Below are 17,870 nucleotides of genomic sequence, written 5' to 3' on the forward strand. Positions count from 1 at the left end.
TCAGTGCTCTCTATCACGGTGCTGGTGTCGTGTCAGTGCTCTCTATCACGGTGCTATTGTGGTCTCAGTGCTCTCTATCATGGTGCTGGTGTCAGTGCTCTCTATCTCAGTGCTGGTGTGGTCTCATTGCTCTCTATCACGGTGCTGGTGTGGTCTCAGTGCTCTCTATCACAGTGCTGGTGTGGTCTCAGTGCTCTCTATAACAGTGCTGGTGTGGTGTCAGTGCTCTCTATCTCGGTGCTGGTGTGGTGTCAGTGCTCTCTATCACGGTGCTGGTGTGGTGTCAGTGCTCTCTATCTCGGTGCTGGTGTGGTGTCAGTGCTCTCTATCTCGGTGCTAGTGTGGTCTCAGTGCTCTCTATCACGGTGCTGGTGTCAGTGCTCTCTTTCTATCTCGGTGCTGGTGTCAGTGCTCTCTATCACGGTGCTGGTGTCAGTGCTCTCTTTCTATCTCGGTGCTGGTGTCAGTGCTCTCTATAACAGTGCTGGTGTGGTGTCAGTGCTCTCTATCTCGGTGGAGGTGTGGTGTCAGTGCTCTCTATTTCAGTGCTGGTGTGGTCTCAGTGCTCTCTATCACGGTGCTGGTGTCGTGTCAGTGCTCTCTATCACGGTGCTGGTGTCGTGTCAGTGCTCTCTATCACGGTGCTATTGTGGTCTCAGTGCTCTCTATCATGGTGCTGGTGTCAGTGCTCTCTATCTCAGTGCTGGTGTGGTCTCATTGCTCTCTATCACGGTGCTGGTGTGGTCTCAGTGCTCTCTATCACAGTGCTGGTGTGGTCTCAGTGCTCTCTATAACAGTGCTGGTGTCAGTGCTCTCTATAACGGTGCTGGTGTGGTGTCAGTGCTCTCTATCTCGGTGCTGGTGTGGTGTCAGTGCTCTCTATCTCGGTGCTGGTGTGGTGTCAGTGCTCTCTATCTCGGTGCTAGTGTGGTCTCAGTGCTCTCTATCACGGTGCTGGTGTCAGTGCTCTCTTTCTATCTCGGTGCTGGTGTCAGTGCTCTCTATCACGGTGCTGGTGTCAGTGCTCTCTTTCTATCTCGGTGCTGGTGTCAGTGCTCTCTATAACAGTGCTGGTGTGGTGTCAGTGCTCTCTATCTCGGTGGAGGTGTGGTGTCAGTGCTCTCTATTTCAGTGCTGGTGTGGTCTCAGTGCTCTCTATCACGGTGCTGGTGTCGTGTCAGTGCTCTCTATCACGGTGCTGGTGTCGTGTCAGTGCTCTCTATCACGGTGCTATTGTGGTCTCAGTGCTCTCTATCATGGTGCTGGTGTCAGTGCTCTCTATCTCAGTGCTGGTGTGGTCTCATTGCTCTCTATCACGGTGCTGGTGTGGTCTCAGTGCTCTCTATCACAGTGCTGGTGTGGTCTCAGTGCTCTCTATAACAGTGCTGGTGTCAGTGCTCTCTATAACGGTGCTGGTGTGGTGTCAGTGCTCTCTATCTCGGTGCTGGTGTCAGTGCCCTCTATCACGATGCTGGTGTGGTGTCAGTGTTCTCTATCTCAGTGCTGGTGTCAGTGCTCTCTATCACGGTGCTGGTGTCAGTGCTCTCTATCTCTGTGCTGGTGTCAGTGCTCTCTATCTCGGTGCTGGTGTCAGTGCTCAGTCTCTATCACGGTGTTGGTGTCAGTGTTCTATCTCAGTGCTGGTGTCAGTGAGGGAGATAGCAGCGGAGAAGTCAATCAGCAGGCAGTGCCTGCACCATGGCTGAGCATCAGCACTGGACTGGCACCTCTGGACCACCGCAGTGGAGCCCTGCATAGGTGGGGGTAAGGGCCGGGCAGAGGGAGGGGCTCAAGCACAGGTTGGCACACTGGGACACTGGCACAGGACTGCGCTGCCCTGACTGTGGCACTGATCATCTCCTGCACCCCCTTCATAGCCTGGCCTGACCTTGCCTCTCCTCCATGGCCTTCATGCGCTCCTGAATTGTCAAAATTTCTCAGATAAAAAAGGAATGCTTGTCGTTGTCGATCCCAGATTCACTTAATACTTTTGTTATGTCAGTGTCCATGTTGTGGGACTATGTGTGCACAGCTAGTAAGTATTTTGTTTCTGAAAATATGACCTGGAGGTTTTTAAGGTTCGCCTGCCATTAAAGTCAATGGGGTTCGTCGCAAACTTTGCGGTTCGCAAACTATTGGACGCGTTCGCGGTTCGCGTTCGCGAAACGTCCCGTTGGAAGTTCGTCCATCACTAGTACCCGATAGGGATCTGTTAAAGGGGGCTTCCAGGTTCCAATAAGCCCCCCAACCACAGGCCCCCACAACCACCAGACAAGGGTTGTGGGGAAGAGGCCTGTGTCCCCATCAACATGGGGACAAGGTGTTTTGGGGGGACACCAATGCCCGATACCCATTCACATGGGGGGGCAGGGATCTGTTAAAGGGGGCTTCCAGGTTCCAATAAGCCCCCCACCCACAGGCCCCCACAACCACCAGACAAGGGTTGTGGGGAAGAGGCCCGTGTCCCCATCAACATGGGGACAAGATGTTTTGGGGGGACACCAATGCACCCTCTCCATTTAAGGACATGTGGCCTGGTACGGTTAAGGAAGGGGGTGTTCTCTTGTCCCCTCCCTTTTCCTGCCGCCTGCCAGGTTGCATGCTCAGATAAGGATCTGGTATGGATTTTGGGGGGGCCCCATTAAATTTTTCTTTAATTTTACATAGTTATATAGTAGGCGAGGTTGAAAAAAGACACAAGTCCATCAAGTCCAACCTATGTGTGTGATTATATGTCAATATTACATTGTATATCCCTGTATGTTGTGGTCATTCAGGTGCTTATTTAAAAGTTATTTTAAACTATCGATGCTCCCCGCTGAGACCACCACCTGTGGAAGGGAATTCCACATCCATTTTGGCACAGGGTTTCCTGAAGGGCCTGGTATGGATTTTGGGGGGACCCCCACGCTTTTTCTTTTTATTTTGGCACGGGGTTCCCCTTAATATCCATATCAGCCCCACAGGGCCTGGTAGTGGACTGTTTTTTTTTTCAAGGATTTGTCTGTATATTGCCGGGGTCCGGCAATATACTGGTGCGGCTGGAAGAAGAAAACAGAGGCCCGGCAAGAAGAACCGAAGAGCGAGACAAGACCACCGAAGAGCGGGACAAGACCCCCGAAGTCGGAAAAAGACCCCCAAAGTTGGAAGAGACCCCCTGAAGTCGGAAGAAGATGCCCGGACGGCAGCGGCGATGAAGGAGAAAGCCGGGTACCTCCGCTAGTAAAAGAGCTAGCAGAAGATAGCGGAGGAGTCTGGGGAGAAGACTCCCAAAGACGGAAGAAGAGAAGACCCCTGGAGCTGTCAAATAAAGTATTTTATAAACCTGTGTTGTGGTTTTTTTTCATGTACACTTTTCCCCCAGGTGAATGGGTAGGGGTACAACGTACCCCATACTCATTCACATAAGGTAGGGGGCCGGAATCTGGGGGTCCCCTTATTAAAGGGGATCCTGGATTCTGATAAGCCCCCCACCCGCACACCCCGACAACTAATGGACAGGGTTGTCGGGAAGAGGCTTTTGTCCTCATCAACATGGGGACAAGGTGCTTTGGGGTAGGGGGCCGCAGGGCCCCCCTTCCCCAAAGCACCCCCCATGTTAAGGGCACGCGGTCTGGTGCGGCTCAGGAGGGGGGCGCTCGCTCATCCCCACCCCCTTTCCTGACCAGCCGGGCTGCATGCTCGGATAAGGGTCTGCTATGGACTTTGGGGGGAACCCCCACGCCGTTTTTTTGGTGGAGTGCTTCCCCTTTAAATCCATACCAGTTGACGGGGCTAGCGAGGTGTCAATCTCGCCAATGAAGATGGCGACATTGACTTCCTTCGCTAGTTCCGTCTACCTAGAGCCGCGTTCAAAATGAACGGACTTTTCTCCGTGTGTGCAAGTCCATTCATTTTAAAAGTCCTGACTAGCACACAGACGGGCGGATCGTCCGCTGGACTACCAAGTCCGGCGGACAATTTTGAGTCAAAACTTCTTTTGGGAAGAAAAAGTCCACTGGAGCCCACACATGGGCGGATTGTCCGGCGGACTCTGGTCTGCCGGACCAAGTCCGCCGGATAATCCGATCGTGTGTGTACACGTTATTAGCGTTGCAGCCGGTAAGTGTATGCAAGTCAAACACCTAGACGTTAAAACTGCTTTCCTATATGAAGACATTAAGGAAGACCTCTACATGGAGCAACAACCAGGATCTGAGCAAGGTAACAACCTTGTGTGCAAACTTCTGAAGAGCATCTACGGTCTTAAGAAATCTGCAAGGATGTGGAATGAAAAAGTGAGCAAAATACTTACCAGAGAGGGATTCTTAAGAAATAAAGCAGACCCCTGTCTCTAAGCCAGGAATCAAGAAGACAGATGGATATACATCCTTATCTATGTTGATAACATTATAACTTGTTTTCAACAAGAAGGGGGATTACAATCAGGTAGTTCACAAGCTGAAAGAAAATTTTGAAATCAAAGAGCTAGGGAACATTAACTAGTATCTGGCAATTCAAATACAGAGAGAAGAAGGAAGATCTTCTCAACCAATATCAGAAAATTTCAGAAATCTTGGAACAATTCCATATGCAAGATGCAAAGGAAGTGAAAACTCTTTGAACCAGGTTATCTAAAAACCAATAAAGCAGAAAACTTGCTACCCAACAATGACATGTATCGCAGAGCAATCTGTAAGCTGTTATATGTTGCCACAGTGACAAGACCAGACACAGCCACAGCACTGGGCATACCATGCAGGAAAGTCACAGCTTCCTGTCAGCATGACTGGAATGCAATAAAAAGAGTAATGCAGTACCTCAAAGGAACAATTCAGATGAAGTAACGGCAATATCTAATCCAAAACTGGTCGGATATGTGGATGCATATGGGGACTGTACAGACTGAAAATCCACAAGTGGATTCATCTTCCATTATGGGGAAGGAACAATATGTTGGTCTAGTCGAAAAGCAAGCAACTGTCGCTCTATCTTCAACTGAAGCAGTTGAAGATACAGAGTACATTGCAGCAGCACACACGTGTCAAGAAGTGATATGGATTTGTCAAGTTTTTGTGGACATTGGGATAAACATGTCAAAACCAATTCCTGTTTTTGAAGACATCCAGGGATGTATAAAGCTTACGCAATCTGAAAGGGTCAATCCTAGGACCAAATACATTGACGTCATGTACCATCTACTGAGGGACAATCAAGAGCAAGGTGTTGTTGACATTCAATATTGCCCATCAGAGGAGAAGCCTGTTGAAGCACTCACCAAGAGTTTATTGAAGAAACGTCATAGTTATTTCCAAATATACCGTATATACTCGAGTATAGGCCGACCCGAATATAAGCCGAGGCCCCCAATTTACCCCCAAAAAAACTGGCAAACTTATTGACTCGTGTATAAGCCGAGGGTGAGACATGCCTGTCCATCCCTGTGTGTGTGTCCGTCCATCCCTGTGTGTCCGTCCATCCCTGTGTGTCCGTCCATCCATCCCTGTGTGTGTGTGTGTCCATCCATCCATCCATCCCTGTGTGTGTGTGTCTCCATCCATCCCTGTGTGTGTGTGTCTCCATCCATCCCTGTGTGTGTGTGTGTGTGTGTGTGTGTGTGTGTGTGTGTGTGTGTGTGTGTGTGTGTGTCCAGCCTACCTGTGTCCCGAGCCTTTGTCCCGAGCCTCCGTCCCGTGCCTTGCCTCCTTGCCTCCGTCCCGTGCCGTGCCTTGCATCCGTCCCGTGTCGTGCCTTGCCTTGCCTCCGTCCCGTCCCGTCCCGTCCCGTGCCGTGCCTTGCCTTGCCTCCGTCCCGTGCCCTCTTCGTCGGCGGCCATTGTAAAATTCAAAAGCTGCGCCGCCGCCTTCGCCTGTGATAGGCGGAACACTGAATTTCCCAGCAGCCTGTGTTCCGCCTATCACAGACATCGTATCATCCTCGTCCGTAGTACGAGGATGATACGATGTCCGTGATAGGCGGAACACAGGCTGCTGGGAAATTCAGTGTTCCGCCTATCACAGGCGAAGGCGGAGCCGGAGGCGCGGCTTTTGAATAGAATGGCCGCTGTCTGTCTGCTCGACACGCTGATCGAGCGGGCAGACAGCGATGACTCGAGTATAAGCCAAGGGGGGCACTTTCAGCCTCAAAAAAGAGGCTGAAAATCTCGGCTTATACTCGAGTATATACGGTAATTTGACAAAGCACATGCTGCTGAGAAGGGGTGTTGGAAAAGTACAACATCAAAGTTGCTTATAAACTGACTATATATATATATATATATATATATATATATATATATATATATATACCTTATAACTATCTATGCCAACAGGTAGTGCTGTAGTATTATAGTGTATAATTCATGTATTCTATGATATGGGAGGAAGTACCCTCTGTATCTAAGTGTGCACTAGTTTGTGTTCTCTTCCTGTCTGTCTCCATGATGATAAAGGCATGTAATATATTTCTCCATAAATGTAAAGCTGTTTGCTGTATCCAAGAAGCTTCCAAAGCATGATTTCAATACTCAGCTATTACGTTTCCCATAGTTACACGGACAGCGATGATTTAGAAACTATTCTTCCACTAGGGGCAAGTATCCCACTGAAACCAATGAATTGGGGGCTATTCTCCCACTGGAAGAATAACATGATGGGTAATCGGTCAATGATTAGACAGAGGGTAGCTTTAACTTTAACCTTACTAAGCAGGTACAGTGTATGATTAACAAAGTAAACAGAATTAAAATGGCAAAAGGATGTGCATACAGTTCATAAAGTATAGAAAAGATTTTGTACAAATGGGAGCTCATGAGAGCAACATCTCTGTGACTCTAAGATGGCGGCAGTACAGCACAGTCTATATAAGGCTTTGTAGCCACAGATACTAGAGAATAATAACTATTTCAGTAAACAGCATGGTACATATTACTATTATTATTATAATACACGATTTATATAGCACCAACAGTTTACGCAGCGCTTTACAATGTATAGGGGGGAACGACACAATTACAGTACAATCCAAAAAGTACAGGAGGGACCTGCTTGCTCATAGAGCTTACATTCTAAAGGGAGGGGGTGGTGGTACAAAAGGTAATAGCTGCAGAGAATGATTCTGATGGGGGTGGCTCGGGGACAGTTAGGTGGGTGTGGGATAGGCTTCTCTGAATAAATGAGTTTTCAGGGAACTCTTAAAGGTGAACAGGGTAGGGGCTGATCGGACAGACTGGGGCGGGGAGTTTCCAAGGATGGGAAAGGCTCTGGAGAATGAGAGGAGGTAACAAGGAAGCTAGAAAGCAGGAAGTCCTGGGAGGAGCAGAGGGGACGATTTGGGCGATATCTGCAGATGAGGTTGATGATGTAGATGGGGGCGATGTTTTGGATGGCTTTGTATGTTATGGTTAGCATTTTGAATTTTACATGGTGGGGTAAGGGAAGCCAGTGAAGGGATTGGCAGAGAGAGGCAGCAGTCACGGAACGGTTAGTAAGGTGTATTAGTCTAGCAGCAGCATTCATAATAGACTGAAGGGGGGATAGCCTGCTTAAGGGTAGGCCATTAAAGTGGAAGTAAACCCATCGATTTAAACAGTTAAAAAAAAAGGCATGCCGGGAATGCTAACTGCACATTGGCTGTGCTCTCAGCCAAACTATCAAACCATCCAATGGCTGGTGTCATAACGAATCACATGTGCAGCACCATAGCAGTTGAAGATTAAACAGCGGCAAAGATGGCCGCTTCCTTGGCTGAAAACGATAGGGGAGTTTACTTCCACTTTAAGGAGAGAGTTGCAGTAGTCAAGGTGGGAAATAGTCAAGGAGTGAACAAGTTGCTTTGTGGTGTCATTAGTCAGGAAGGGTCGACTTCTGGAGATGTTACAGAGGTGAAGGCGGCAGGATTTAGCCAGTGATTGGATAAGGGGGCTGAAGGAGAGGTCAGAGTCAAGGATTACACCTAGGACCCTGCCATGTGTGGAGGGACCAATGGTTGTGTTGTTGATATTAATGGTGAAGTCACGGGGGGGGGGGGGGGGCATCGTGAAGGAGGAAATATAACAAGCTCAGTTTTAGAAAGATTGAGTTTGAGGAAGTGGTGTGACATCCATACTGATATGTCATTCAGTAAGTTGGAGATATGTGAGAAGATTGAGGGGGATAGATTTGGCTGTCATCGGCATAGAAGTGGTATTGGAAACCATGGGAGGTTATCAACTGGCCCAGGGAAGAGGTATAGAGCAAGAATAAGACAGACATAAAGAGGAAGGGGAGCAGAGGAGATGGAGTTGTAAGTGACACTGAAAGTGCGCTGAGATAGGTATGAGGAAAACCAGGATAAAGCAGAATCGCGGAGGCCAACGGAGCGTAATTTGCTGAGGAGGAGCAGGCGGTCAACTATGTCAAAGGCAGAAGAGAGGTCTAAAAGTATGAGTATGGAGTAGTGGCTGTTGGTTTTAGCAGTTAGTAGGTCATTGGTGAGTTTTAGTAGGGCAGTTTCAGTAGAATTTTGTTGGTGGAAGCCAGACTGTAGGGGGTCAAGAAGGTTGTTGTCCATGAGGTAGCGACTCATTTGAGCATGGACAAGGCATTCGATGAGCTTTGAGGCAAACGGGAGCAGGGAGATCGGTCTTAAGTTGTTCAAACAGGTGGGGTCTAGTGAGGGTTTTTTGAGTATGGGGGTAACCAGTGCATGTTTGAGCAGGGAAGGAAATGTGCTGGAAGAGAGGGAGAGGTTGAAGATGTGGGTTAATAAACATAAACAATTGCCCTTTGCAACAGCGTCTCTCACAGTGAAGTCCCTGGTAAGACTGGGTATGCAGGTGAACAGCAGGAAGAATCTCTGGGCTGGCACCACAGGCAAGCAGCTGGAGCAGTCCTAGGACTGGTTTCACAGGAAGGCAGATACTCTGGTAGCAATGGGCACAGTACTATTTGCAGTAGCAGGGTCTTCTGTGGATGCTACATGCTATTGGGGTCCTGTCTTGCTGCTCACATGTCAGAAATAACAGAGCAGGGCCACATACCTGGTGGCAAATTGCAAGCCCAGCCACCTCTACCTCATCAGGTACTGTCTCTCCAAGTTGCTGAGGGAGGGAAACAGAGAAACTTGTTTTCCCTGAGCATGGCCAGGAGTTCAGGGGCTTGTGGGAACCTAGGGGATTAGGGGAAAAGGAATTACAGGAACCTGTACCTGCACTGAGCATTATGCCCATTTTTGTCAGTTTTTTCTATTTAAATTGATGTAACCAATTACTCCTTTTTAAATTATATATTAAATACATATTTTGTCTTCCCATACATTTATTGTATGAGTATACAATTCTTTCCTCTCTTGGGGCACTGGAAGAATTAACCTGCCCCTGGTCTCACTAATGTTAGCCCAGTAACATGAGGAAATTTGTGATATCTGAAACCCTCTGTTAATATGCAAGATACTGTAGGGGTTATTTACTAAAGGAAAATACACTTTGCCCCGAAAGTGCACTTGGAAGTGCAGTTGCTGAAGTTGCTGGGGGACATGCAAGGAAAATAAAAAACAGCATTTTAGCTTGCACATGATTGGATGATAAAATCAGCAGAGCTTCCACTCATTTCAGATCTACCCCTTAGATTTAGAGCGACTGCAATTCCAAGTGCACTTGCAGTGCAAAGTGAATTTGCCTTTCGTAAATAAACCCCCATAGTGTGGTAAATTGTCCAAATTAGGGATTAGAACAGTCCGGCCACAGGCTACAAAAGAGGCAACAGTTTTTTTGGGTCATTTAAACCCTGTACTATTATAGCATGCTTCCATCTGCCTACACCAATGTGTTTGGCAAAATATGCTGGTCCTCTAATATATTTTTATCTGGATAGCTTTTTTGTCTCATGCTAAAAAATGGCAGTGTGTATGAATTACTTTTCTGTTTATAAATCTTTAAAAACACCTTTTGCATAAATGTGAGTTAGTATATCATCAAAGTAATGAATCATCATTTAAATAGATTTAAGGAAGTTGTTCACCTCCATTTTACTCACCTATCATTTGTAAACACATATCCTATGACATTTTTTAGCGCAAGTAAAGTACAGATGACCAGCAAGCAACAAAATGCTGAAAAACAGGAAGTGCAGATTAGTCTGAAAATGTTATTTTTATTTTTAATCCAACAAAATTGTATTTAGTTTGCACAGATACATTACAATCTAATTCTCTTTGCATTGAGTGTTAATTTGCAGTATACATAAATTTTGTTTTGCATTATAGAATACAATGCAGTTTGTTCAATCAGAAAACATTTCCTTATGTGTCTACCTTAATAGCATCACTTTATTCCCTTTATTATTTTGCCTGTCTCAAAACCTCACCTGACATTTATTCCCAGTAATCTATCTGCTATCAGGTCCACCGAAGCCAGTCCCGATACATCTAGCCACATTGCCCACAGTTTCTCAAATTTGTGTGTGCTGCCTCTATGCTGGTATATAAATTTTTCCATACATAGCATCATTCCAATATTATCAATCCACTCCTTTGTGGTTGGGGGAATCTCAGATCTCCAATGTAACATAATTAATTTCCTTGCCTGAAGTAAGACTCGGCCTCTTTGCGTGGCCTCTCTGCAATGTTAATCTCACTCGCATTCCTCCAGAGCACCCAAGAGGCATGCTCTCGGGTCCTGTGGGAGGGAAACTTTAAATGCTGAATTGACTGTGGTCACTACATTTGCCCAGTACATATACAGTTTGGGGCAGCGCCATAGCATGTGTATAAGACTCCTATCTTTTACATCTAGTACATGTGGGGTCAAGTTGTAAGTTCATCAAGTGAAGCCTATGGGGGGTGTAGTACGTTCTTAGCAGGATATACAGCTGTGTCAGCCTTTGCGATACATTTAATGAACACTTACTCACTGCCTGAAATATTTCCTCCCACTGTACCCCATCTAATTGTCTGGCATCTGCTTACCACCTTTCCTTTACCTTCAGAGGATGCCGCCTCATCATGGATTGCAACAGGATGGCGTAGCATTGAGAAATAAATCCTTTAGATGAGGCAGCATCCTCCAGAAGGCTAAACATCGGGGTCAGAGACAATCACCACTCCGAAGAGCGGCTTTGTGCTGCCACAGCATGGCTGAGCTGCACGTATTGAAAGTGCATTGATGATGGGAGATCATAGGTGTGCTTCAAATCCTAAAAGGGATGCAGCACCCCATTGAGGAATATGTATTTAAGGTGTGCAACCCCATACCTCTTCCACCCAGCCCCCGCCTGTAGCTTAACCAGTTCAGTGTATGTGTCATTCCACCACATGGGACTGTACTCTGTGTATCCTTCTGCGTTTTGAATATATTTAGATTTATTCCACACTTTCTGGATTAAATGAAGGGTGGGATATTGTTTGTGAGGTTTGGCAAAGGCCAAGGCCTCCAACTCCATGGGAACAGGTCCCCTGCGTACATTGTATAATAGTAGCTTTTGAGAAGAGCTTTGCGGCCTATTCTCCATCCCCCTGCTGATGGAAACATACCAATGAGGTGATGCAACTGCGCCGCCATGTAGTACAGCCAGGGGTTCGGCAACGCCAAACGCCTGCTGTCTTTAGGCCTTTGCAAATGTTCAATTTTGATCCTGGGGTTTTTATCCTACCATATAAGGCTGCGGAAGATGGTGTACGACATGTCTTCAGTGGGATAACCATGGAAGTGTTATGAAGAAAATACAGTAGTTGCGGCATAAGGATCATCTTAATTAAGGTCATTCTACCCGCAACTGATAGGAAGAGTGATTTCCAAGTTTTAACCTTATCTCTAAACCTCTGTAACAGGGGAGCAACATTTAAGTGCAAAAATCCCTCGGTTTGGCTGTGATTTGAATCCCCAGATATTTAAAGGACGTGGCCATGGGTATATGGCTGGCAGAATTGATTATCTGTGTATCGTCCCCATCCAGCAGGAGTAAAGCAGATTTTGACCAATTAATAAGTAGGCAAAAAAAGGTAAAATTCTCCAAATCTGGATATGACAGACATGGCCTCCCTGAGGGAGGTTACCTGTGTCCCCCAACAGAAGCAGCGTGTCATCTGCGTATAGCATGACCTTTTCATGCAGGTCATCATAGCAGAAACCTATAATGCATTGGTTTGTCCTGATGCCAATGGCCAGTGGCTCAATAGCTAACGCGAAGAGGAGAGGGGACAGGGGGCACCCCTGCCTCATTCCTCTTCTCAATGTGAAGCTCCGAGACAGTGAGCCGAAGCCCTAATGGCTGCCTGTGGTTGGCTATATAAGAGTTTTACCCAAGAGATATAGTTTGGGCCGAAACCAAATCTCAGCAGAACTGACCATAAGTAATTCCAGTCTATGCTGTCGAAAGCATTTGAGGCATCCAATGACAGCAGCACTGTGCTGCCCATGTTGTCTGCCCATGACTGGATATTGAGAAACAGTCTTCTCAAATTGACTGCTGTGGATTTATTGGGCATGAAGCCATCCTTGTCGTCATGCACAATAGATGATATCACCCCATTCATTCTAATTGCCAGTGCTTTTCCTAGTATTTTAACATCACTTTGGTTCTACAGGTTCCTTGCCCGATTTGAGTAGTAGGACTATATTTGCTTTGGACATGGAAGGGGGGGGGGGGGCTCTCTCTAGCTTCATTGAAAACTTCTAGTAGTTGTGGTAGTAGTTCCTCAGAATAATGGTTATATACTTCTATTGGTATACCATCTTCCCCTGGGGCCTTACAGTTGGGAAAAGTCCCATCTGCCACCTGTAGCTCCTCTACACCCTATACCCTAATAAGTACGCCTTAAAGGCATCCCATTGTAATATCCTTGAAACATCTTGGTCCTGGGTGTCAAAGAACCCGCACATGCTCCCCACTATCCCCTCGTGTGAGCGGAACAACTTTAGCCAAAAGGCAATAAACTTCCAGGGGGCCTTAGGTAACGTGGAAGGCGGTGCTACCAGGAACTGGATCACCAAGGTAGAGTGATCTGAAATGCTATGGGGTCTATGTATCATGTCAGCCACAAAAACAGGAGCATGCTCAGGTTCCCAACCCCCAGGTCAATTCTAGACAACCATACAATTTAGAAAAACATGTAAATTGTTTTGCATCTGGATTGCGGTGCCACCAGATATCCACCCAGCCCACCTCTTGCAACAACCTCACCAGGGGAGTACTCCTGGAAATGGCAGAGGGTCTGTCTGCCACCTGGTCCAGACAACAATTGAAATCTCCAGTCATGAGCAGCGGCACCTCTGACCTACCATCCAGAAATGTTAGCGGGAGCCGTAGTACCGCTGCCGTGAACAGCGGAGGAATGTATATACAGTACATGCTAATACACATGTCAATGTATGAAACCTGCCATGGATAAAGACAAATCTCCCTTCCATGTCTATGATACTTTTAAATTCCTGGTAGTCCAGGGCCCAGTGAATCAATACACTTACTCTTCTGGAGAAGGAGGTATGCGTAGAGTGGTAGGCTTTCCCCACCCAGAAGTATTGCAAAAAACATTCTGTCTATGCTGTCAAGTGGGTCTCCTGTAGACATATTACCCCAGGGAGAAACTTCTTCAGGCAAATAAAGATCATAGTATGTTTCAATGGGGATTGCAGGCCTCTGACATTCCAGGACACTATGGGGACTTTAGCCATTTATACCAGCAATAAGAGTAATTTGACAGGATGGTTGTGGATGCGGATATACATACGGTCCTGTAGGTGGGTGCCTTTTCATCTCTGTAACTGTCCGCTTGTCACTTTAAATCTTTGTTCTGCATTGAATGACAGGTGGAACCTTAATTGCCTTTTATTCCCCTGGGGAATGTTTTAATCACCAGACACTTCCTGCCTCTTCTAGTTTTGCAAGGGGCTTTCTCATTTATTCAGCATCCAGGCAAGCAGAAGCACCTCATGGGAAGGCGATCGTCTATGGAAGTTTTCTAAAGTTTAAAGTTGCACCCCTTGGCAAGCGGAGCAAGGTATGCAGTAAAAGGTGCATTGTCATTGTTAGTGTATATGTTTTTAGGCATAAATTGAGTCCATGCTGTTAGTTAAAAGATATGCTGTAGACAATCCACATGTTTGAACATATAGTCGTTTCCTTAAATGTTTAATGTTAATTTAGTGTATAAATAATAGAACACCACTTTGTAACTCCACAGTTGTAATTCTGTTGTAACCCCTTTTTAGTGATGTCTGTAAACTAATGTATTGTGTGTAATTTCATAGTTTTCACTGTGCATATGGTGCAAATCGTACAAATAGTGCTTATGGTGTTTAAGGCGTCAAAAGATTAACCTCTGTGGTGTTCAACCTTAATGCACATCTTTGAGGAAAAAGAATAAATGCACTGCACCCATCATAAGTTCTCGTTATTTACTCAAAGCCAATGGGACCGCCACAATCTCCATCTGGTTAGCCTTTGTATAGTTATCTGTGGTTTAGCAGGCTCGGAGTCCATGTCTTTTGTAGTGTACCTTTTCTGGCCAACAACTGTTAGGGAAGAATCGTTGTGTTGAAACTGCACACCAAATTGATCTACGAACTTTGCTGGCTACCAACAGGGCAGCTGTAACTTCGTTGGCGACCTTCCATCGCCACTCACAGTCCAACAACAACCTTTGAGTTGGTGATGTGTCATCCATTTTGCTCTCATTGTATTGTGCAATATTTTGTGCCCAGGGAGGGAGTGTCTTCTTAACAGATATGCAGGGGGTCTCCCCTGAACAAGATAAACATAAAAGTACCTTTCGCCATGTGGTTGTACATGTCCGCGGGTCAACTCACGATGCAAGTGTCAGTCCTCATCCTCTTGTGCTCTTTGCAGCGTTTGTTCATTGCCATATAGCCCCGCTGCGGCCTCTTTGGCTGATTCAAAGAATTGGGCTGGGCCCCTCACTGCTATCCGGAGTTTTGCTGCGTATAGCATAGTGTAGGGTAGTTGCAAGAGCCTCAGCTGGCATTTAACATTGATGAATTTGGCTCTGCGTCTCTGGACCTCTGCTGAAAAGTCTGAGTAAAAGGACACTCTTGTTCCGTTGTGTTGGATGTTTGCTCGCTCTCTTGCCTGGTGCAACACTGCCTCTCTATCCCGATAGTGGAGTATACTTGCCAGGATAGATCTGGAGGGGCCTCCCGGGCTGGGGCGGCGGGATGGAGCCCTGTGCGCACACGCTCCACCGCAAAGAGGGCTGAGAATGCGTTTTTACCAAATATTTCTATCAACCAGTTCTCCACATATGTAGTAGGGTCTCTGCCCTCCACCTTCTCCGGCAGTCCCACTATACGCACATTGTTTCGCCGCAAACGGTTTTCCAGATCCTCTGCACGATCATTTGCATCCAGCACCATTTGCAACGCAGCTCTACAGTCTTGGGCCATGGGCTGCATATGGTCCTGCACCTCGTTGACTCTGCTCTCCACAGCCGTGGTGCATTCGTGGATTTTCTGCATATCATGCCTTAATAGTGATACATCCTCTCTGAGGCCCCCAAACTGCTCCTTTAATGTGTTAACAGACACAGTGCAGTTGTGTACAGCTTTAAGGATATCTGCCAATGTGGGTTGTGCTGTGTCTTGTTCATCTGGGGCCTGGGTTTCGATCAGCGTGGCTTCTGCTTGCTCTCCCTCATCCTCCCCCTCCTACTGGCTGGCAATTCTCCTTGATCCACGGTACAAGGGTAAGGTTTTGAATCTTATCTTGCTGTTGCAGAGGGAGCAGAGGATGAGACATCTTCGGGAGGCCTTGCAGAAAGGTCTGTGAAACGCGTTCCCAGAGACTGGGAGGTTACAAATTCTTGGTCCTGGACAACATGTTGCTGAGGCTTCGGTCAGTCACAGAAGCAGCGGTGGAGAAGGTGGCCGTCTGACTGATGCTTTCAGACAATTTTTTAGTCTGCAGCCCCAAGGTATGATCGGTTCCAGCAACCATTGCCAGCGTCTGATTTATATGGTGCAGGAATACCTAGGGGCAAGGTCAGACTTGGACACCTTTCCCACTGAAAATCCTCTGGGTTACTGGGTCTTGAGGATGGATCATTGGCCAGAGCTTGCACAGTATGCAATTGAGCTAGTGGCCTGTTCTGCATTCAGCGTTCTTTCGGAACATACATTCATTGCTGCTGGAGGCTTTGTAACCGATCACAGGGTGCGCCTGTCCACCGACTCGTTTGATCGACTGACCTTCATAAAGATGAATCAGTCTTGGATCACCACCAGCTACCAAGCACCTGAAGTTGATGTAACCAAATATTTTTTTTTAAATGTCACATCCCTTCAAGACTGCCTATACTGATGCTGACTGTGCTATCCTCTTCCTCCTCAATGATCTTGCTGATAGCTTGGAAGAACATTTTTGGTTCTGGGCACCAGTGGCAAAGGCCCAATTTTTAACAGGGGCATGTAATAACAATTTTTGATGCAATACTTTGCAGCAGGGCTCATTCCTGCACTCAAACTAGAGTATCTGTGAGGGGTTGCAGTGTCGCGGCACCAGCACCAGTGCCTAAGGCCCAATTTTTCAGCCCCTGTTTAACAGGGGCATTCAATTACTATTTGTTTTTTTTTAATTCTTTATTTTCGCAATGTAGTAATACAATATTTCATATCTAAACACGTCCACACCTACATATGTTTAACACAGTGCCATTCATCATTTAATCATGCTTTATTTATTCTATTGCATTTCCATATTTCCTTCTACTCACTATTACATTTTCCTTAACCTGGGATAGCCCTGGTTATCCATCTTAAAAAAAGAAGGACAAACAAAAAAAAAAAAAAAAAAAAGAAAGGAAAGAGAGAAAGGAGAAAAAAAAAAAAAGAGAGAAAAAAGGAAATTCGTCCTCCCCTTCCCCTACCCCCTCCCACAAAAAAAGAAAAGAGAATACCCTATCTAAGGATTTTGTTCCCTATATATAATATAGGGCTTCCACACTTCATGATACCTATCTTCTTGCTCTCTCAGTATCATAGTCAAATTTTCCATTTGTTGAATCTCCGATACCTTGCTCATCCATTGTGATTTGGTTGGAGCCACCATGGTTTTCCATAAAGCTGGAATGCATGCTTTTGCTGCTGTAAGCAAATGCCTTAAAAGAGACTTTTTATATTTCTCTATGGATAATGGAACATCATGCAGTAAAAAAGCTGCCAGATTTCCCTCAAGAGACACATCTGTCATTTCCTTCACTATTTCCGATACCATCTTCCAAAAATCTTTTACTTCGGGACAATCACAAAATATATGTAACAGAGTGCCCTCAGCACCCTGACAGCGCCAGCACAAATTTGATACTTGTGGGTATATCTGGTGCAATACTTCTGGGGTCCTGTACCATCTAGACATCATTTTATAGGCCCCTTCTTGGTATCTGGTTGCTATTGACGCCTTATGCGTGAACATAAAAATCTTATTTTTCTGTATATCTGAGAAAGTGACTCCTAGGTCCCTTTCCCATCCTCGTAAGAAAGCCAAATCTTGTGAGGCTTCTTGTTCCATCCGCAACGCATACATCGATGAAAGGGAGTGTTTCAGTGGTTTACCTTTTAACCATATCTGTTCAAACCCAGATAGTGTCCTAATCACCGGTATTCGCTGCCTACTTAATTGGAGAAAAGCATTTAACTGTATTCGCCTGAATGGGCCCAGGTCCTCCCTAAATTCTTGTTCGATCTCTTCCTTATACATTACATGATTATCAATTGAGAAATGTATAATCCTACTGATTCCCTTTCGTCTTAGGTCCCTAAAACCCTGATCTGTCAAGCCTGGCTGAAACCCCCCCCCATTACAATTTTTGATGCAATATTTTACAGGAGGGTTCGTTGCTGCGCTCAACTACAATAGTTGTGAGTGGTTGCAGTGTTGTGGCACCAGCACCAGTGCCTAAGGCCA

The 17,870-nt window shown here is 46.2% G+C and overlaps 1 protein-coding gene across 1 annotated transcript in view; it reads right to left on the bottom strand.

The window, feature by feature from the left end:
* The window catches only part of LOC143983036 (multidrug and toxin extrusion protein 2-like), a 447,238-nt gene that overhangs the window by 188,845 nt on the left and 240,523 nt on the right, over positions 1 to 17,870 (bottom strand). Inside the window, exon 12 of the mRNA XM_077482263.1 lies at positions 9,993 to 10,068. Coding sequence (XP_077338389.1) covers positions 9,993 to 10,068 — 76 coding nt within the window. The remainder of the gene's footprint in view (positions 1 to 9,992; positions 10,069 to 17,870) is intronic.

Source organism: Lithobates pipiens, unplaced genomic scaffold (assembly GCF_037356315.1).
Source record: "Lithobates pipiens isolate NorthernLeopardFrog02 unplaced genomic scaffold, aLitPip1_a1.2 Scaffold_16, whole genome shotgun sequence".
In the NCBI taxonomy this organism is placed as follows: domain Eukaryota; kingdom Metazoa; phylum Chordata; class Amphibia; order Anura; family Ranidae; genus Lithobates; species Lithobates pipiens.